Source organism: Elephantulus edwardii, unplaced genomic scaffold (genome assembly GCF_000299155.1).
Source record: "Elephantulus edwardii isolate Elephantulus edwardi_28Jun2011 unplaced genomic scaffold, EleEdw1.0 scaffold00049, whole genome shotgun sequence".
In the NCBI taxonomy this organism is placed as follows: Eukaryota; Metazoa; Chordata; class Mammalia; order Macroscelidea; family Macroscelididae; genus Elephantulus; species Elephantulus edwardii.
In genome coordinates this window covers 5,504,309-5,526,700 of record NW_006399799.1, presented here as the reverse complement: position 1 = coordinate 5,526,700, position 22,392 = coordinate 5,504,309, and the positions used below count along the sequence as shown (strand labels likewise).

The 22,392-nt window shown below is 40.9% G+C and overlaps 1 protein-coding gene across 1 annotated transcript in view; it reads right to left on the bottom strand.

Annotated features, from left to right (window-relative positions):
* Positions 1-3,918: 3,918 nt before the first annotated feature.
* The window catches only part of AGO1 (argonaute RISC catalytic component 1), a 36,602-nt gene continuing 18,128 nt past the window's right edge, over positions 3,919-22,392 (bottom strand). The window contains exons 12-19 of the mRNA XM_006886441.1: positions 19,459-19,643; positions 11,218-11,377; positions 10,892-10,982; positions 9,706-9,900; positions 7,941-8,075; positions 7,282-7,383; positions 5,614-5,813; positions 3,919-5,384 (exon numbers count right to left, since the gene is read on the bottom strand). Coding sequence (XP_006886503.1) covers positions 5,276-5,384; positions 5,614-5,813; positions 7,282-7,383; positions 7,941-8,075; positions 9,706-9,900; positions 10,892-10,982; positions 11,218-11,377; positions 19,459-19,643 — 1,177 coding nt within the window. The 3' untranslated portion in view covers positions 3,919-5,275. The remainder of the gene's footprint in view (positions 5,385-5,613; positions 5,814-7,281; positions 7,384-7,940; positions 8,076-9,705; positions 9,901-10,891; positions 10,983-11,217; positions 11,378-19,458; positions 19,644-22,392) is intronic.

Below are 22,392 nucleotides of genomic sequence, written 5' to 3'. Positions count from 1 at the left end.
AGGCTAATCTGACTCAGTAACCCCACACAATTAAGAACTGTTGGCTGGTTTCTTAACCATTGTGGTACCAAGGCTTCTGTGGCTTTAACTACCATCCATGTAAAGTTTAACTCCCAAATTGTTAATTCAGCCAGCGACCTAGTAATCAGCAAGCAATCAGTTACTGATTCCTATTCTCCTCAGTATCTCTCAAATCTGCTCTTTCCTGTTTGTCTTCATACTGTATAGACTTGTTCAGCCCATTTTCTATCTCTCTTTTGCAAGGGGCCTGTCTAGCTACTCATCTCCACAAGGGTATAAGCTTCTTAAAGATAATTTCCTTCATGTTGGAATTGTGCTTGCCACCTCTACAATCCCATAGTGCTTTGCGTGTTTGTTGACTGAAGAATAAATGGAGCTCCTGTGAGTTATGCCTGTATACACACCAGGTGAACAGCTGTGGTTTGAGAACTCCAAAATCTGTTCTCTCCATATTTTCCTCTTTCAGATGTGTGGGTTCTGCTCTTTTAACAATCATTATTCCAACCTAAAACCTATCAGAAAGGTAGTTAATCTTGACATTTCTGCTTCTCTGATAAGAAGGAAGGAAATAAAAGAGACTGCACTTTAGAAATAGAAGCTATTGTGGTCTTTATAAAACACAGAATATTGTGCTGCTGCTGTTGCTTGCTTCAGAAGGAACTGTACATTACAGCTGCTGGGGTAGTTTCACAATGGACCAGACAAAGTACAGCTCAAAGCAGGACACAAACACAAGTCTCAAAGGGAAACAAATGCAAACAAGTACACAGCTGTGGGGCTCCAAGGACATCTCCCCATCCATGCTGGACTTGAGAGGGATAAAAAGTATAGAAACTAAAGTGAAACCCAGAGCAGTCACACATGCCCACCACATGGTTGCTAAGTGCAACATCACACACCCATCAGGTAGGACTGTGTGCACAGGAAAAGTCAATTCATTTTTCCTTATTGCTACTACACCAGGGGACTCAGTGTGTTTGACACATTGTCTTTACTTGCACAATCCTTGAAGGGTTTCCTATTTCCTTTTTAAAAGAAGGAAATCATCCTTCCCACCCTCATTCTGTGTTTTGTTTTTAGCCCGTGCCCTCCCTTCCTTGGGCTCCCAAGCAGCAGCCAGAGGTTCGAAGTCAGTAGGAGTAGAATAAAGGGAGAGCACCAACCCAGCCTCTCTCCCTGCTCAGGGAGGAGGCAAGTCCTAATAAGTGAGGGGCAAGGGGAAGAGAAACCCATAGATGCTCTTCTCCCTCATCTGCTTAGAAGGCCAAATAGGAACTAGTGCCCTGCATATCCCTGCCATAATCAGACTTTAATAAGAAGGAAGGCATCCCAGCTACCATCCTGGATGGCCTAGGCCCAGTAAATAAATAAAAGTAACTTCCCTCTGATGCAGTTCCCAAAAACATCTTTGACTAGATTGAGATGACTTTTCTACTCTAACGAGGAAGGAACTTCCAACTTACTTAGCCACACATGGTGCCAGCACTAAACCATTATTCCACTAACCTTGCAGATATCCCACCATTCAGCTAAGGAGCTAGAGAGCCTCCCTGGCTGGCCACCTTGGATGCTGGCTTCATGCATATAGAATTCTGATGACGGGAAAAAAAAAAAAAAAAAAAAGAAAACTCCAAGAACACTGTTGCTTGGCCAAAGAAGAGGCAACAGAAGAGCTATGGAGTAGGTGAGAACCAGGAACTTTTAAAGGGAGGTTTCAAACTTCAGACTAAAGTGAAGAACTTATTTTAAACCTTAAGTTTCCAGCAACAACAGCCCCAGGTTTGTCCCAGAGGCCAGCAATAGCACCTCAAACCCCAAATGAGACCCACTGGCTTATAAAAGAGTAATGCTGTCCTTTCCCATATTTTGCCCAAATTCTCTCCTTTGTCCTACCACTCTCTTCCCTGCCACCCAATACCCAGCCCAAATTCCTCTCATCCTGGATACCCTCGTAGCTCAATCCTAGGACATCCTCAGAAAAAGGAGGCCTCAGGTCTAAGAAAAAAGGAGCCAGATCTAGAAAATGTAACGAGAATAAAAAAGCCCCAAGGAGTGGATAAGTGTAAAAGCTGCCAGAAGCCCTCCTGATTTCATGCCAGTTGAGCAGGTCTGCTGGCTTCAGTAATGCCTGAGGGCAGCTTAGCCCAGGGAGGACACCAACGGATCTGGGAAAGCAGTTCTTGGTCTTCTGTAGTCAAGGAGCTAAGCCTGATCTTGCCAGTTAATGATGGTATTGCAGCCATGCAGAGAATTCATCACCATATAGGCAGGCAGGCCGGCTGACCAGTAAGCAAGTCAAACAAACAGAAAAAAAGAAAAGCTATCACAAAGAAAAGAGAAGAGGAAAATATTGGAATGAAGGAATTTTAAAAAACAAAACAAAAACCTGTTTCAGAAGATGAAGCTGAGGATTCCCCAGGGTTTCCTCAGAACTTGGGTAAGAAGCACTGCTTAAGCCAAATCCTGGCAAGCCAAAGCTTGCTGCAAGCACTACTTCTTAACGTGGATGTACTATCTTTCAAACAAGAATAATCCTCAAGATCAAGGGTATTTTTCAAGTCTAAAAAATGTGAAAAACAAAAATCTGGGCAAGAAGTAATTTCTTGTCACTGCCCATGTTGTTTCTCTTGGTATACTTCTTGAATGGCCTGTGCAATGCCAAAAGAGCTAAAAGATGTCTGTCATGTCCTAGCTCAAAACCCAACTGGAAAGAGTGAGGCAGACAGAGAAAAAGAGAGAACACAAACCACTGCCGGGAATAGGTGGCTGAATCTGCTCCCTATGGACATTTGCGAATGCTGGTGAATGACTGGACCCTCCAGGAATAGTACCCTGATCCTAGCCACAGAATGCACCCAAGAAAATAATGTGCAGAGCCCACTGTTCCAGGAGAGTTCCCCTCCCCCAAATGGTGACTGAGCACGAAGTAGACAGGATACGAAGGCGATGGACAGGGCAGACGGAGTGTTGGCATCACTCTCTTCAGGCACTTGTGTAAGGAATGTAGGCTCTCCAGTGAGCTGCCTCCTTCCAGAGCCCTCCATTCTATTCCTCAGCTGGGCTTATGCCGTAAGGGGCAGCCCAGGTCGTAGTTAGCAAGAAAGAAGTAAAGGAGGAGCTGCTCAACAGTCCAGATGCCTTCTCCATAATGAATGTTTGTGCTACGTCTTGTGAAGTTGCTGAACAATGTAGCCAACCAGAAAAGAATCTGGGATTGATTGTTTTGCATAGCAAATCTAGGTCTGTACAAGGGCTGCTGGGAACAGGAAAGGATTCTGACCAATCTTCCTTCAGCTAGCCTCTAAGCCTGGGCTAGGTCTAAAGTGTCATGGCTTTATCACCAGATTGGGGCAATCCAAGCCCAGGCTCCTCAAAAAGACATTTCCACATTGTAGCTGCAACTCTTTATCCTAGGCAGTAGGGCAGTGACAATGAACAGTCAGGAAAGGGAGGCTTCCCTGAAGACCAGCAGGCATCAAATAGAGCCCCTTACCTTTCCAGTCTTACAAGAGAACCCCATTTCTGCCCAAGAAGACTATTAAAATAAAAAAGCAAACGCAAAAGACAACAACAAACCATGCCACCCACTCACATGCCCTAGTGGGAAACCAGGAAAAATTCATTTGTGTAAACAGAAGCTATAGGAGCAGCAAAATCTCCCAGCGCATCCACAGGACATGCTGGAAGCAGGGATGAGCCCAAGTGTCATAGGACAATCCAAAGGAAGGGATGCACTTGCAGGAAGGCGTGTAGGGCAGTGCTGAGGCAGAAGCCTGCAGCAAGAAAAAGGTATTATCTGCACAGAGAAAGGATGATGAAGCTTGACTGAGCTCCATCGGGGGAAAATAACTACCCCTTACCTAGCCAGGCCAGAAAACAAGTCAGGTACACAGTCCCTTCTGATGGCTCAGTGTTTCTGGGATGTAAACTCAGTGGGCATGGGAGGGATTTCCAGATTTTGGCAATAGACTCAAGTTATGGTATAAAAATAACATTTAGTTTTCTTTCCTTTTTTCTTATTTTAAACCCAAGGATCTTTTATATAAGATACCCCAGTTTAGAAATATTGAAACATAAGAGACCTGACCATCAGAAAGAGAGGGGGGGGGGGAAGAAGCCAAGAGTAAGATATGCTACCATAGTAACTCTAGACCCGGCCAGGGTGGCAAGTGGGGTGACAGGGAGAGGAGGAGACAAATGGAAAAGCCAGGGGCCAGTCATGTCAGCAGCTCGGAAACTTGTCATGTCTGAAAGTGCAAATGTCAATGGATTTTAACCATCTTGAGGTTGTGAACTTTTTAAAAGCTTAATGAATGTGGAAGTCAATTCCTTCAAATGCAAAATAGCTGGCATTCTGGCAGGAGGCTAGAGTTAGGAGTATTTCGTCCCCACCTTCCTCCTCTCCCAACCCCACCCTATCCCTCAAAAGAAAGGTACAAAAGGTTGCAGTTCTGCAGCATTACCGTTACAGGGAAGGCACTGGTTACCCACCAGCAGGCGGAAGGAAGACAGGGTCGTGTCACTTCAGAGCTAAGTGCCATAGTGCCTTAAGTCTTACTAGGGGCTGATGTCTGCCAGGAAGGAGGTTAAGGTTGGGTAGAAAGGGTGGAAAGACAGGAATAAGGGAAGGGGGTGGCAGCTGGGAGAGGAAAAACTCAAACCATTAGCATTAAAAATCTTCCTACAAACTGGATTCTGAACCCATTAAAACATCTAGTATCCTAAAATATTGATCTGGGTCTGCTTTCATTTTTTTTTACCTTAAACAAATCTAGACCTTTTCTGATTAAGGCTCCTAAAAAATTCTTCCCTCCTCCCACCCACTTTCCCAAGCCCCTCACTTTCCCTTCTAAAGTATCAAACCCAAACCTACCAGCTTTTGTCCGCAGGGCTGAAGAGCCGACCTTACCAAGCTGTCAGGCATGAGTCTTTAGCACTGTGAGTCACATGAGACACCTGTGTGTATGGTGGGCACCGGTGTTACCCATCTTGGTCCAGTGGGGTCAGGGCCAGATGTGACAAGATGGGGTGCAAGGATAGGGACATGAGGTGGATATCAGAGATTTCTGGCTGGTGGTCTGGCTTGCTGGCCCAGTTTCCCACCCTTTTGCACCCTCTGTAGAAGAAACAAGGCCTCCTACATTCATTCTTCCCTACCCCACCTCCCGCCTCCCTGCTTCCTCTGAATTCGGGTGGCACAGCTCCTAGGGCTTGGAAAGCTTTCTTCTATCCAGTGAGGTAACAGCGTCTGCCTTCAAGCAAAGTACATGGTGCGCAGAGTATCCTGGTGAACTTGAACAGCTTTGGCCAGGGCCTGGGGGTCCCGTCCATTGCTCTGTCCTGATATGTGGCTCCCTTCTCCACTGAAAAACAAAAATAAGCCCTTCCTGGAACTGAGCTGTTGCTAATCCCCTCACCTATCCCTGGGGTATCAATTCCCATCCCAATTTAATAGAAAAATCCCAATCCAGATTCTGACAAATGAGCCCAAGGATTCCAGATTGGACAAAATCCACTTCCCCAAGTGAAGCTGTGAGGGTCTGGAACAACAGGTTAAATCAAAAAGGAAATTAGTCTGACTTCAGGTCTCACCTATCATGCTCCTTATCCACCAAGTGATATCGTGCTCGGAAAGCCACCAGGCGGGCATAGTAGGCAGGTGCCGGGATCGAAACAGAGCGTGTGCATCGTACATAAGTGTGGCACAGCTGGTATGTCAAGATCTGGAGCTCATCTGCTGTGAAACGGTTGTCATCCCAAAGGACATAGTAATGGGATGGTCGGCTGGTACCCTAGGAAAACAGGAAGGTGAGGGTCCTCAAATCTGATGGAAGGATAGCTGATGATAAGGAACAGGATCATTATTAACATGTACTGCTAGCAGTGGAAGTGCCCCTCACGTGTGCACACGTGGCCTGAGTATACTCTCCTGGTCATTCTGAAAATGATCCTCAGTGGGATTTTGCTTACAGAGGAAGATGAAAGATAGCCAACCTGAGCGCCCTGTAGAGTTTGCCACCTCACGGCCTGCCTTCTGACAACTTTGGTTTGAATACTTGTTCTACTGCCTTTATTACTTTTTCAACCTTGAGTGGGTCTCTTCACCACTCTGGAATCCCCTTCTCCATTTGTGGAAGGGGAAAGTAGTACTATCTACTTTGAATTCAAATTAGACCACTCGGTGGAGAAGAAAGGGGCGATGAAGGCAACACTAGAGCCAGAAGTGCCATCCCCAGCCACAGTCCCCAGTAGAGTGAAAGGTCAAGAGCTTTGGAGGTGGGGGGAAGAGCTGCTGAGCTCATGGTGAAAGCCACCTGGTATGTAGGAGGAATTTTATCTGAGCTACTTTCCCTCATCTCCTCCTCCACTAAATCTGTAAATAACACTTATTCTAAAGCCCTTTTCTTTGTAATTCATAAGTTTGTCCTTTCTAGATTTGCTCCCTTTCCTATAGGTAACTTGAACACTGAGTTTTGTTCCAGAACCTGAACCCTGAGCCTGGTTCCAGAGACAAAAGGGAAATATAACTGCCAGCTAAGGAAGCAAAAGTGGATGGAGCCTCAAAGTTCAGCTAGCCATTCCCATTGGACTCACCCATGCAAACACCTTGCAGTACTGAGGACAGAAAATGTCATGAAAATATCTTCTAACTGAACAAGAAGGCATGCAGCTTCAACTCAAGACCACCAGTAAAGTGCAAAAGTGAGCTCCCCTTCCCCTTCATCTCAATGTCCCTGTTCAGCATGAAGCAGCCAGAGAGTCTACGTTCCTATTCCCATATGGGAAACCCACAAATAAAAAAAGACAATCTCTTTGTTAAAAAACAAAAACAAAAAAAACCACCATTGGACTATGCATACCTTTACCCTGTCTCTTCCAGATCCCACCAGATCTTTCTTATTTCCACTCCCTCTACCCACCAAATTGTACAACCCTATGATTTAATCCTTACCCACCCTCATCCTTCTGCTCCCACCCCTTAATCTCTTGGATCCCCATACATGATTTTACAATAAACTTAAAAAAAAAAAAAAAAGTAGTGCTAGGAAAGATGACCCATCCATGAACAAGCTGACACAGACCCATTTATATGATAAAATACCCTTTTTATAGGGAAGTTGCCCAAGATGCTCAAAGTATACCCAGGTTAAAAAAAATAGCCCTGAGTGCTTCTCAGTGATGACTGATATATTCTAGAGAAAATATGAATAATCAACCAATCTTTGACCCACTGAAAACATCAGAACATAGCCCAGATACCTGGATGCCTGCATGGCTACAAAGGTAGAAGTCAAACTCAAACGGGTGGGTGATATTGGTGTCCACAGTGGTCCCAGCAGGAATGTTACCACTCTTCCCAATCTGTAAAGAAACAAACACAACCAAGATCCCAAGACCTGCTGTGCCCTAGCTTGGGGCCCAGCTCAATTCAACTCTGATTCTACCAGAATTCTATGAGTAAAGTAGAAGCTTCTGTTTCTAAAGGGTCCAGGGCCTTAAAACAATGGATTCCTGAATTTAAAAAAGACCATTCAAGTGCTTGTTTTTCCATCTACTAGCTATACAGTTCACGTAAATTGTTTAAACTTTAACTAGCTGCAATGATAGTACCCACCACACAGGGCTGCTGTGAGGATTACTTTTTTGCATAGTATGCATATGCAAACAAGTAGTTCAATAAATAATGGTAGCTCTTTTCCCTTGCTGAGGAGCTGGTCTACATGAGGGGAGAAGTATAAGGCCAGGAGAGAAAAAGGGACAAAATAAGGGAGAGAAGTACTAGGAGAAAGACCTGGTAAAGGAAGGGAGAACTGAGGGTGGATAAGTCAAGACCTAAATGTCTAGACTTTACGTCAATGCCTTATTTCCTATCAAGAGAAAAGAGACAGGATGAGTGACCTCCTCAATCCCTAACTCACTCGTTCATTCTTGTCAGCACAAAAAAGGCGAGTGTGATGGCGTTTCTGCACCACAATATAAGTGATCCCTGGCTGGTAATCCTTTTCCAATTTGATGCAGGCATCACGGATGGCAAGCAGCTCATAATGGAGGATCTAGGTACAAGGAAGAAGACAAAGAGACACACAGCTCCTTTTGAGTTTGCAGGCCATAGTGAATTAAGGGACTGCGACATGTAATAAGACTTTCTGCTCAGCCTTCCTTTATAAGTTGATGCTTCTAACTGAGTATAAGGCTGATTTTGGTTAGAAGGGTTTACTATCCCAAGTTCATTTGATACTTTCCCATAAAACCTTGCCTGGGAGGCTTGGCACCGACACAGAGCACTTACCTGGTCTTATGCATAAAGAGACCTAATGTTCACAGAGAAATCATTAAAATCAATGCCCCAAAGTATGTCGATTTCAGGATTAGGAGGATAATGAGAGTTTTCCCTGAGAGCTCCAAGAGCAGGCAGGGTTTGGAACACCAGAGAAGAGCAGACAAATAGGGCAGGAATGGGTGCAGAGGTAGTAGATGCATTTAGTCCTATAAAGAAGCAGGATTATAAAAAAGGGACTAGCTAAAGAAGAAGCTATGGGTAAATAACAACAAGCAATAGTGAATAGGCTATGGCCTGGGATGTTAAATATAGGGAAGTAAGAATGCATGGTACAATAGGATTAAAATAAAAGCTAGGTCAAAATCCAAATTTTACCTAGTTGTATTATATCTTTATTATTAGGCCCTCTTGCTCTCATTTCCTCCATATGTATTGTTATATCAAAAGACCTGCCTCACAAAGCTGTTGTAAAGACTGAGACAAATTATCATATGAAACGATATAAGGTCTACTAGGAGTTTAAATATGCTGTTTGCTCTATTGGACAGTTTGAACTTTAATCCAAGGTTACGTGGAGCCACTAGATACATGTGAACAGAAAAGCGGTATTGTAATTTTTTTCTGATATCTTGGGAAACACTAGATGACTTGGAGAAAACTAAACATGAGCATGGACTTTGGATTCAGATCAACTGTAAGAGCCTCAGCTCCATTACTTACTAGCTTCAGTGACATAAAAGAAATTAATTTAACATTTCCAAGTCTATTTCTTTATCTGTCAAATGGGGAGAAAAACCATTATGACTAAATGGAAAAGATTAAATAGAAGATATATGAATTATTTAGTGACGCTCATGGTATGTAAGAGGTGCTCAATAAGAGGTAGTAGCTACTGTTACTGCTAAATGGCAGTTAAGTAAACTAGCTGAATCTAAACAACAGAATGCTTGCTGCTGAGAATGAACAGGAGGAACATTATGTAGGAATGCCTACAAACAGTGGGTATGAAAGTGTTAGCTCCAAACTAGTATCATCATTTAGGAACTGTTAGAAATGCAAATCCTTGGGATCATTTTAAACAAATAACTACGGATAGAGTCCTGCAAATTATTTTAAGAGGCCCTCTCCAAGTAATCCTAATATATACTAAAAATTTGAGAACTACTGGTCTATTGAATGAATTTTCAATACAAATTAACTAATAAATAGACACTGAGGGTCTTGTGCTACTAGTAGAAAGGTCAATAGATGATTGTACATGCTACTCCTCAGTTGTGACCCCTGCCCTCAATGTGTCTATTTAACAAAACCCTCCTAGAAGTTAGCACTTCCCAGAGCTAACTGCTTAGAACAACGATAGTTTAAGCAATATGATCAGTTTCTCAGTCTACTGCGGGTTCTACCTGAGGAAGCTGGCCTTCAGGTACCCCATCTCGGTAAAAGATGATGCGAGTAGGCTTGAAGCGAGTGGACTTGTAGAACTGGATGAGTAGCTCACGCACCATGTAGGACAAGTCTTCAATGATCTCCTGCCGTGGTCGCTGCACTCGCACAGTAGCACAGTAACGGCTGGGGTGGGCATCCATGCTGCCAACCACCTGACAAACAAAGGGGCAGGATCAGCCACCAAAATGTCCAACCTCCCAGACACTGGGTTTCCGGTTTGGAGAAAAGCTTCAAACAAGAAAGGAATGATGCAATTGAACAAATGAAGTTTGAGATTCAGTGAGTTCCAGGTTTCAATCTTGTTCTATCACTCATGAAGAACTTCCTTAATTCATCATCTTCTTTTTGCCTCTCCTCATGTGGAGATGAGAATACCTATTTGCATCGTTGTTGTGGTACAAATCACACAGGGCTTAGCCCACACTAAACACCTGGTAAATTTTATTTTGTTACCACTTGTATAAAGGTATGTGAGAGTCTGGCACCACTAACTCAAGAGTGACCTCTCCAAGTCACATGTTTGTCATTACTTCCATTTAAAGGAGTTGGTTGGAGTAACGTCATTTTTAAAGTATACACAATCAGAGGATATGCACAGGGTTTCTTTGCACTTACTGAAGTCAAGGCAATCTGTCAATAGAGATATGAAGGTTGAGAAGAAAGAAGTGGGAAGGCCTGATCTTTAGCAGTTTACAAGTTCTTAGCAGAAAAGTGATGGAGCAATGTCTACTAGAAGGATTAGGGTGGAAGGCAGGGGAGGAAGGACAGTTCCAGCAATTAAGTAACTTTTTTGAGAAGGACTTCAGTGAAGAGATACAATCATTCCACTACATTCCAAAAGTGAAAATGGTGTGAGAGAAGGAGAGACACTCAAATAGAGTAAAAGTAACAGGCCTGAGCCAACTTTCTGGCCACAGCCCACACTTCACTACTATCACCCATAAAAAGATACCATACAACTAGTTTTGTGACAATAACAAATCTATGGGTGATGAGGTTAGCCAGTTAATATCTTTTTTTTTTTTTTTGCCAGTTAATATCTTATGAAGGATTAAAAGCCAGAAGTGAGAAAAGGAAATCAAATGTGGGCTTGGGGTCTCCAAGTTAAGAAAAGAACCTTATAAATGAAAGATTATTACTCACTGCTGTAATAGAGGGTTTTTTCCCATCCCCTGCAGGGGGATGTGTAACATCTGCTCCGAGGAATATCACTGGCTGCTGAAAGACGGCAGAGCTAAGTGGAGAAAAGAAAACTAAAAGTGAGGAGAAATAACAGTGAGGAAAAAATGTGAGAAAACAAACTAGATGGTCTTCTCTTGCTGGCACCATGCTTATATCCACTTGGGTCATCTCCCTCTTACTCTGAATCTTTCTGTGTGGTCAGGGTCCTGTACTTTCATTAATATCCACACAGTTCTAGTTACCAGCATGTACCTTCACAAGAACAAGTTGGCTAACAAGTTTCTTACCGCTGGTGTGGGACTAAGATGTTGTTAATGCCACCAAGTTTGACATTGATCTTGAGGCAGAGGTTGGACAAGGTCTGAGGTGAGGTCTTCACCACATTCTTCACTTGTACACATTGTGTAGCCATTCCCAAGAGTGTGTCTCCAACACGCTTAACTTCAGCTGTGGAGAGGGAGAAAAATCATTTGGTACCTTCAACAGATATTCTGTATCAATGACTGTATGCTCAGATGCCAGGCACCATGTGAGATGTCAGGAACACAATGGTAACCAGAAACACACAAAGTCACTATTCTTAGGGTTCTTACTCTAATTTAAGAAATTATGAAAAAAATATTAAAAATGCTATGCAAGAAAAATTCATGGAATTATGAGAGCACATAGAAAAAGGTAGTGTTACCAAGGAAGGATTCTTACGGCTAGGTAAGAGAAAGATACATTTGAGAAACTGAAGGCCAGAGTGGTTAAAACAGAGACCTAGGGGACTGACCACGCTTTGAAAGAAAAAGAAAATGTGGTCATTAGTTTTACATGTGCCTGCAAAGGTAAGTGAAGAATGCAGCCTTAGACCTAGAGAGAAGCAAATGGACTGAAGAGATGTCAAAGGTATTCAGTAATAGATTGGATATACGGGGGAGGGGAGAGGAAAATGAGTTTTACAAATAGCATTTAAGTTTCATCCTCATCATCATGATTTCACTGCCATCAGGTCAGAACTTACTCACAGCTGACCCTCCAGTGGGTTTCTGTGGCTGTAAATCTCACAGGAGAAAATTCCCGGTGTTTCTCCCAAAGAGCTGCTGGGAAATATGAAGAGAGGCATGGCCTCTGGGTTATCAGTGTGACTCTATGTGGACTAGATCACCAGAGCTCTCTTCTTTTGTCAAAAGTTGTTGCTAGATGCCATAGAATCAGCTATGACTCACAGCAATGATGAATAATAAAAGGCAACTATGCCCTATCCAACACCATCCTCACCATCTCTGCCATGCTCTAGACCACTCTTACCATCAATGTGTCAGTCTCCTTGAGGGTTAACCTCTCTTTCAGTTATCCTTTACTTTTCTCAATATAATGTCTTTTTCCAAGGACTGGTCCCTCCTGAAAATAATGCCCCAAAATATGTGAGATGGAGTTCCACTATCATTGCTTCTAAGGAGCATCCTGTTTGCACTTGCATTAAGACAGATTTATTTATTTGTTATTTTGGTAGTCCATGGGATTTCACCAACACCACAATTCAAAGGTACAGACAGATTCTTCTTCAGTCTTGCTTTTTTCATGATTCAACTTTCAGATGCAAAGGAAGCAACAGAAAACACCATGTTTCAGGATTAGGTTCACCTTATTCTTTAAAAAGTAGTATCCTTGCTCTTTAGTACTTTGTAGAGATCCTTGACAGTAGATTTTTCCAAAGTAACACATCTTTTGATTTCTTGACTTCTGGGTGTTGACTACGGAACCAAGCAAAATTAAGTCACTGACAATTTCAATCTATCACAATGCCTATTGGTCCAGTGGTGAGGCCAGTTTTCTTGATGTTGAGATGAAATCCATATTGATGCTTATAGTTTTGATGTTCTGTAGCAAGTGTTCCAGTCTTCTTCACTTTCTGCATATAAAGTTATGTCCTCTGCATAAGGCAGGTTGTTCATGAGTCTTCCTGTAATCTTGATGCCATATTCTTCCTCATATAGTAAGCTTCTCAGTTATTTTCTCAGTGTACACTGAGTAAGTATAGAGAAAAGCTATAACCCTGATATACATCTTTCCTGATTTAAACCATACAGCATTCCCTGGTTCTACTTGGACCGCTGCTTCTTGGTGTATGCATAGGTTTCACAAGAGTTTACTTAAGTGTTCTGGAATTTCCATCCTTCTCAATGTTTTTACAATTTGTCATGATCCACACACGCAAATGTCTTTGCATAGTCAATAAAACACAAATATATATCTTTCTGGTATCTCTGATTGCAGCCAGGATCCATTTAACATTAGCAAGGATACCCCTCATACTATGGTTTCTTCTGAATCCAGCTTGAATTTCTGACAGTTCTATCAACAAACTGTTCCAACTATTTTCTTAATAACTTAGCAAGATCTTACTTGCATATGACAGTGATTATATTATTTGATAAAATCTACATTCTGTCGAATCATCCTTTTTGGGGGGATTAGAATACTAAGCAGATCCAGGGGTATATCTGCTATTGGTATTCTATCAATTGCTGTTGTTAGGTGCCATCAAGTCAAGTACAACTCATAGTGACACTATGAACAACGGACCTGAACCCTGTCCTATCCTGTGCATCTCATCACCTTTGATACATTTAAGCCCACTGCTGCAGTCACTTTGTCACTCCATTTGGTTGAGGGTCCTCCTCTCACTGACCCAACATCTGTCCAAATATGATGATATCTCTTTTCTAGCAATTTGGCTAAAGTATGAAAAATGAAGTTTCATAATCTTTGCCTCTAAGGAGCACTCTGGCTCTACTTTTCCCAAGACATGTGTTTGTTCTTTTGTTAGCCCACTTGATATTCAGTACTCTTCGACAATACCACAACTCAAAGGCAGTAATTCTTCTTCTGTTATCCTTATTCACTGTCCAGCTCTTGGATATGTAGCAAGTGACTAAAAGACCATGACCTGAATGAGGCATACCTTAGTCTTCAAACTGACATTACTCTTCAGTAATTTGAAGAAGTCCCTGACAGCAGACTTTCCCAATGCAATAGTTTTCTGATCTACTTGCTGGTGCCAAGGGTATTAACTGTGGATCCAAGCAGGACAAAATCACTGACAAGTTCAATTATCTTTCCACCTATTTGCCCTTCAAAAGTGGGTGGGTAGCCCAGAGCCTTAGACTAAGGGTAAGTAAAGGTGGAGCCTGTTTGAGGCTGTACCTTAAAATCCTGTAGGATGAGGGCCTGTCTTTATTGTTTTTTGGTGAAACATTCTTCTAGGTCCTGTAGCCCTGGTCTGTCCACTTGCTGTACAGAGGTAAATCGTGGTTGCTATGAAGCTGAACACTATGATACTGATGTGTCTAATGCAAGAATGGTTACCCACAGTGGACAGTTTTGGTAGAGTTCCCCGATTAAAACAAGTTTGGAAGCAGGAGTGGCATCCACTTCCAAAATAGCTTGCCTCTGGAAACTCTATGAAACTGGAGAAAGGATGAAAGTTATACAAGTGGACATCCAGGCCTTTCATTCATAGGGTCACTATGAGTTGTCTATGACTCAACGGCACTTAACAACAAAACACACTGTGATTTTGTCTATAGGTAAAGTGGTGAGGCCTTTGTTTTCTTGATGTTGAAATATAATCCGTATTGAAGACTATAGTCCTTGATCTCCAGCAACAAGTGATTAATATCTTTCTTACTTTCAGCAAGCAAGGCTGTGTTATCTGCCTAACAAAGGTTGTTGATAAATCTTCCTCTAATCTTGATGCTACAATCCTCTTCACAAAGCCTAGCTTCACAAATTATTTGCTCAGCATACAGACTGAATAGGTATAGAGAAATGGTACATCCCTGATGCACTCCCTTCCTGATTTTAAACCAGACAGTGTTCCCTTGCTCTGTTCAGAAAACTGCTACTTGGTCCAGGTATGGATTTCACATGAGCACAGTTAAGTGTTCTATATATAGTCTTATTCTTTGCTGGTTCCTTCAGTGCACACTGGACTTTTCTTGATCACATGCTACTTCCATAAATGTTCATGTGTTTTAAAAATCATTAGTGGCAACTGGATACAAGGATCTTACTTGACAGACTACACAGGAATCAGACTGACTACATCTGTGGAAATAGCTGATGGAGAGTCAGTTAAAAAAAAGAGTACGCCCAGGGGCTCACTGTGGAATGGAGCGTCAATTACTCAGGTGCAAGTTCAAATTGAAGCTGAAGAAAATGAAAACAAGTTCACAAGAACCAAAATATGACCTTGAGTCCTCACCTGAAATTAAAAATTATCTCAAGATTAGATTTGATGTAGTGAATACAAAAGACTAGAAAAGTAGTGGGATAACATCAAAGTTATCATCCATGAAGAAAGCAAAAGGTCATCACAAAGCTTTCGATATGGATTGAGGCTCAATGTCAAGAAGACAAAGATTCTCACCGCTGGACCAATTGACAGCATCAGGATGGATGGTGAAGAGATTGAGATTGTTCATAGCTTTAATTTGCTTGGCTCCACAGTCAACACTCTTGGCACCAGTAACCAGGAAATTAAAAGACTTATTGTGATGGGAAAGTTTGCTGTTAGGGACCTCTCCAAAGTACTGACGAGCAATGGTGTCTCTCTGGAGACTAAGGTGCATCTGGTACAGGCCATGGTCTTTGCTATCACTTGTTATGCATCAGAGAGTTGGACAGTGCCTAAGGAGTATAGAAGGAGAATTGATGCCTTTGAGCTGTGGTGCTGGAGAACCATGGACTGCTAGGAAAACAAACAGATTCATCCTAGAAAGGGTTAAACCCAGCGGCTCCCTGGAGGCAAGGATTCTGAGGCTCCATCTAACATTCTTTGGACATGTTGTAAGGAGGGACTGGTCCTTGGAGAGGGACATCATGCTTGGGAGGGTGGAGGGACAGCGTAGGAAGGTAAAGCCCTCTATGAAGTGGATTGTTTCAGTGACTGGGGTAATCGGGATGGGTGTGTCGGAGACAGTGCGACTGGCACAGGACAGAGGAGAGTTTAGGGCTGTTGTTTATAGGGTCGCTATGAGTCGCAAACGACTCGACGGCACATAACAACAACAACATCACAAAGCTAAGAAAGAAACAAAAGAAAAAAAAATGGATGTCAGAGATGATTCTGAAACCTGCACTAGAATGTGGAGAAGCCAAAATAAAGGAGGAAAATGCTGAAGAGAAATCAACAAGAGATTTTAAAAGGTAATCTGAAAAGACAAAGCAAAGAATTTTAACGAAATGTGCAAGAAGTTGGAGTTGGAAAATGAGAAACAAAGAATACACTCAGCATTTCTCAAATGGGAAGAACTGAAAAAACAAATTTAAGCCTCAAGTTGTACTACTGAAGGAATGTTGTTGTTGTTATGTCGCACGTGACTCACAGTGAACCTATGTACAACAGCTCTAAACTCTGCCCTGTCCTGTACCAGTCTCACTGACTCTGACACACCTATTCCCATTACCCAGGTACTGTGTCAATCTATCTCAGCTGGGTTCTTCCTCTCCAATGTTCCAAGCATGATGTCCTTTTTCAAGGACAAGTCCCTCCTGGCAACATGCCAAAAGTATGTGATATGGAGCTTCAAAATCCTTGCTCTAAAGAGAAACTTGGTTTCACCCTCTCCAAGACAGACCTGTTTGTTCTCTTGGCAGCCTAAGGGATACTCTTCTCCAGCACCACAACTCAAAGGCATCGATTTGTCTTCGGTCATCCTAGGCACTGTACAGCTCTTTGATGTATAGCAAGTAATTGTAAGACCATGGACTAGATCAGGTGCATTTTAGTTTCCATATTGACATCCTTGCTCCTCAGTACTCTGAAAAGGTCCCTGACAGTAAACTTTCCCAGTGCAATTCACCTTTTGATTTCCTGATTGCAGGTACCAAGAGTGTTGATTGTGGAGCTAAGCAAGCTGAAATTGTTAACAACCTCAATTTCTTTTCCATCCATCATGGTGCTGCCAATTGGCCCAGTGGTGAGAATTTCTATCTTCTTGATGTTGAGCTTCAATCTATACTGAAGAGTATTAATTATACAACTATAATCTGAAGTTCAAAGAATAGTCTGAAATGGAGATGTAAATTTATGAGCTACAAGCAGTTCCTGGAATAGGAGTGAGTTAATGTCCTTAAATTTGTCTTTTATCAAATATGTATGTTTAAATTAGAAGTTAGGCATAATTGTATCCAGTGTCAGTCAAATGTTTGTCTTAACATATAATATGTAGGAACCTTTCAATACATAAAAAAATTAATGTAGCACCCATTGTTATTAAAAATTATTGTACCTAACTAGCATTTTTAATAGTCCTATGAGAATTTGTGCATAATTACAAGTTGTACATAAACCAGATGTTCATAACCCAGGGACTGCCAGTATTGAGCACAGGTAGCAAGTGGTCTTACAAGACATCACCAAGGAGAGAAAACAAAGACAAAAGGATTTAGATCTGAATCATAAGAAATTCCTAATATCTGTAGAGCAGGAAGAAGATGAATCTGCAAGGAGAAAAGTCAAGGGTGTTAGGAGGAAAAGTAAGACAATGTCAATCATAAATATCAAGGAAGAGAGACAGCAAGTCAAGAATGAACAAGAAGTCAACAAGTCAAACGCTGCTAAAAGGTCAGGAACAATGAGGACAGAAATGTTTCAAGGACTGTGTGCTACAGAAGCAAAAACTTGAGTTATAGCAAGTACCAAAAGAAGAAAACGTAGGATCACTGAAGCGTCTGGGATGCTTTCAATGCAAGAGATATGAATATGTTTTAAAAGCTAAAGAGACCATTCCCACTTCTAAGAGACATACACTAATTAGTGGCAAATCAGTGCTCTTGCAGACATCATTCTGAAAAGCCAGGAAAAATGCAGACAACTTCTTTTGGATTGTACTAGGGAACTGTGAGACAATAAAAACTTGATATTAAGACTCCAAAGAGATACAATCTCACAAAGATGAACTACCTTCAATTATTTTCTGTACATAAAGTACCTTTGCTGGCTCGAAGTACAGGGCTGCAATTCTCAGCTTTGTACCAACAAAGTCCACTGCTGGGGTCATAGAAACTAACAGAATCATTTGCAAAGAGTTTAGTTCTAAATGTAAAAGAAAAATAAAATTCTAAAGAAAACATAGACATTGATCTTGGTTCAAAGATTTCTTAAACAGGAATAGAAACAGTATTAGTCATAAAGTGGGTAAAATGATAAATTTAACAATAATGAAACCATTTTATTCAACAGAATATAGCAGTAAGAAAAGAGAAATGTGAATTAAAGAGTAGAGAGAATATGTACATTATACAACAAATGAACTATAAAGAATGCAATAAATCAATAAGACAAAGGTAAATTTTCAATAAACACTCACAAGATTAACAGAAGCGATTGATTTAGTAGTATTTAGTACAATATTTGACTCATAATAGACACTCTCAACGCTCATTTCTTTTCTGCTGTTCAGTGAAGTTTTGCACACACCATTTGCCTTTGCCAGGACTGTCTTAGTACCAGTCTTCTTATCTCCCAATTTGTTCTTAACATTCTATCCTTCACAACCCCCACTGGGTGCTACTTATTCCCTGAAATTGTCTCTGCTGGCAAAATGGCCAAGTGCTGAGTTACTAACCAAAAGGTCAGTAGTTCTCCACCAGTATCTCTGCAGGAGAGAACACCTGGTTCTCTGGTCCCATAAAAATTACAGCCTAGGAAACTCCACGGAGCAGTTTTACTTAGTGGTATAGAGTCACTATGAATAGGAATCAACAAGATGTAACAGCAAAGACAAAGTTAAGCAGAGACAGGGAAACAAGATCAATACATTAAGGGAAAAGGAGAACTGAGAAAGGTCACTAATGATCCTGTGGTTACTCTTGAAAGACAGACAGATGAAAGAAGCTGAGTGGCTAGTAAGGAATTATGAGTAAAGGATGTAGAGAACTCATTCAAAAAGTTTGATGAAGAAAAAAAAAAGAAACAACCCAACACAGGAAGACAAAAGCTAAAGGTGAGAGCAAGATAATGGTAACTGTAGTCTTGGATGAAGAATGTGAATACATATGAGGGTTGAAGGGTATCATAGGTAGCAGGATAGGATCGGAACAAGAGCATGAGGCAGACACCAGGGAAAGAGGACTCCTCTTTGGAGGCAGAAGAAATGGAGAGGAAAATGGGTACAGAGAAGCTTATAATCATAAATAAAAGAAGGGAAGAGAGAGAATCAGTTAAGGGAACATGAGAAAAACCAGCACACTGTTCTACCTGACAATGCAGTCCTCATAAGAGGAATCAGGTCCAACTCATCTCTATATCTGCCCCACTTTAGCCTAGCAAAGAGACCTGCACACAGAGGACCCTGAAAAACAGTACTGAGATGGAGTGTAAAAGGTAAACAGGCTCTGGGATGACACATGGCTCACACAGACAAAAGAAGCACCAACACTCAGAAACAGCTGTGATTCCATGATCCATATGGAGTTCAGGGAGCTACCCTGAAAAGAATCCCATTAATATTATCATTGACTCAAAAGAACTGTACCATACACTGGCGTCTTCCCTGGCAGGATGACAATAATGAGCTGCAGCCCTGAGTAGGTGTTCTTGAGATGCCGGAACATGGGCTCCACACTATCTGCCCCCTGTGCGTATTTGCAGAAGCAAGGCTGGCCCTGGATAGGCATTCCTGCATCCTTGGAAATCTTCCGCAGCTGGTCTGTGAAGTTCCTGCAGCACAAATATGGTCATAACAGGACGTAGTTAGGCCTATTTTAATAACTCTGACTGAACACTTTCACCTTAAATGCTTAGTATAAAGGTAGGTTATGAGGGACACACACACACACAAAAAAGAGACTTAAGAACAGCTGGTGGGGGGAAAATACCACACATATAACTGAATAAGACAAAACAGAGTGTGTGCAGTGCTATTAGTAGAGCGTCAAGGGAGACCAGAGAAGGCAAATTCTCAGGATCCCAACATTGTCCCACCCAAGCAGTTGGTTCCTGTGCTCTAGTACATATTGCCTTAGCAATAGGCAGATATCCAAGAGGTAGATATCTGTGCTCAAAAAAAAATGTTCTTAAAAGCTGTAAAACTGCAGGAGATGTTAAAAAATGAATTCTCTTCTTCCTCTCTTGGTTCTCTGAAGCCTGACAGCCAGATGCTAAACAAGCTTTTGTCCTTTAGCTGGAAGCAAGGGTACAAATTCAATAGATGGTGGAAGGAGCGGCAACCAACTATCTAAATACATTCACAAGTAAAACTAACAGAACAAAATGAGCACCAGAAAATATGAGTGGTGAAAATCTTGCATTTAGACTAAAAGTAATAGTGTAATTAGAAAAAACTAGGGAATAGAAGATAGTAATTAGATAAATAGTAGAACAGTTAATAGTTAATAGTATGAATAGTAATTAGAAAAAATTATTTAGGGAATGAGGGCAACATTTGGTGTGGCAATAGTTTGGTTTTACTATGTAGCATACAAATAGATACAACAGATTAAAAAATACTTAGTGGTCAGTCTGTCCTGACCTGTTCATAGTCTGTTATAAATATCTAATAAACCTCAGTTTCTTTATCTTCCTCTTAAAAAAAAAAAAAGAAATAAAAATTCAGTGGAACACTTAAGAGTAAACACAGTATTCCATTTATAAGGTTAAAAATCATTTATATATGCATTTCCTTTATCCCTTTCAAAGTTTGCAAATTATTAAATAAGTGTAAATTAGAATTCAACTAAAGATAGTTGATTAGATTGCAATTAGACGGCATTCACAAACTTAACTGGAGCATATACAAATAAAATCCTGTTAGCCTAAGAGTTTTGTATGCTAATAAAATATATAACTTAGCTACCTATTCTAAAAATAGTGAATATTATTAATATTGTATAATAGGACTGGGAAGACTGCCTCCTTTTTGGAAAGGGGAGATTAAGGATTTTCAGAATTTTTTTCATCAAATTTTAATATTTTTGTCAAGTTTTTAGGTATTTCACTTATAAAACAGTTTGCTTTGCACTGGCATACAGAAAATAGGGAACTGATTTTAAACTTTCTGAAGTCAAGTGATCACGTACATTTGTAAAAGTCAATAGATTTATAAACAAATATAAAATCCTTTATATGTGTGCGTGCATGTGTATATATATGTGTGTGTGGCGTGTATATATACGCGCACACATGCACACACACACACACACACACACACACACGCGCGCGCGCACACACTCTCTCAAACTCACTGCCATCAAGTCTGAGCTAACTCAACTGACCTAGGAACAAATTACACATCTTTCTCCCTCAGAACTAACTACTGGTGGATTTGAATTTGACTGAGAAACTCCACCTTTGCAGCATAACTCCCTACAGACTATGCCACCAGCTCTCCTTGTATTATACACAAGGTGATTATAACTACCAGAACTGCTCAGGAGAAAGACAGGCAATCTTCTTACATTTTAATAGCCTCACAAAACCTACTAAAGGGTCAGCTATCATTTGATTCTGACTGGACAGGAATGAAAGAATAGGGGAGAGACACATACACAGAAATAATTGTGTGTGTATATACACACATAAATAATATAACATAAACAAGATATAATATTAGTAAAATACAGTTATAATAGCATGAGACTGTGGCTGCATTGGAGGGGAGAAAAAAAAGACTAATATAAAAAATAATTTATTTAAATAATATAAGACCAATAGATCAACAGCTATTTAAATATAGACGTAATGGGTCGAAGTAGTAAGATTAAGAGAATGAAAAGTAAAGTAGGCCTCTAGTAAGAAACAATAAGAACACCAATACAATGTATAAAGATGTAACCAATATCACTACTGGTCATTATGTCAAGAAACCGGAACGGGAACAAGTCTTGCTGTTTATATTTTTACTAAAAATGAAATTACATTACAATTTTTAAAAATTACATTCACTAGGACCATAGTTACACTCAGCTGTCAGGTGCTATTTGTTTGTGAGTTATAATACCAAAAGTAAAAATGTTTTAAATGATCTTATTATTTCCTTATTTTACATATTATAAAAAAATTAGGGGAGCTCTGGTGGCCTAGTGTCAAGAAGCTGCACTGCAATCCCAGAGGTACACGGTTCGAATCCACCAGATGCTCTGCTGGAGAAGGAGGCGCAATATTCTCCTGTACCAGTCAGATCTGACTTGATGGTACACGCACACAAAATAATTTAAAAAAAAAAAAAGATACTATTTCTTTTTTTAAAAAATCATTTCACCTGTCAACAAATGAATGGCTAGAGAAGCTATGGTATATTCATACAATGGAATACAATGCTGCATTGAAAAACAAGGAACTCATGCAATATTATTCAAAATGGGTGACCCTGGAGGACATTATGCTGAGTGACGTATCTCAGTCACAAAAGGGCAAATATTGCATGATGCCACTGTTGTAAAACAGGACTGACATCGGGGTTGGGGGGAGA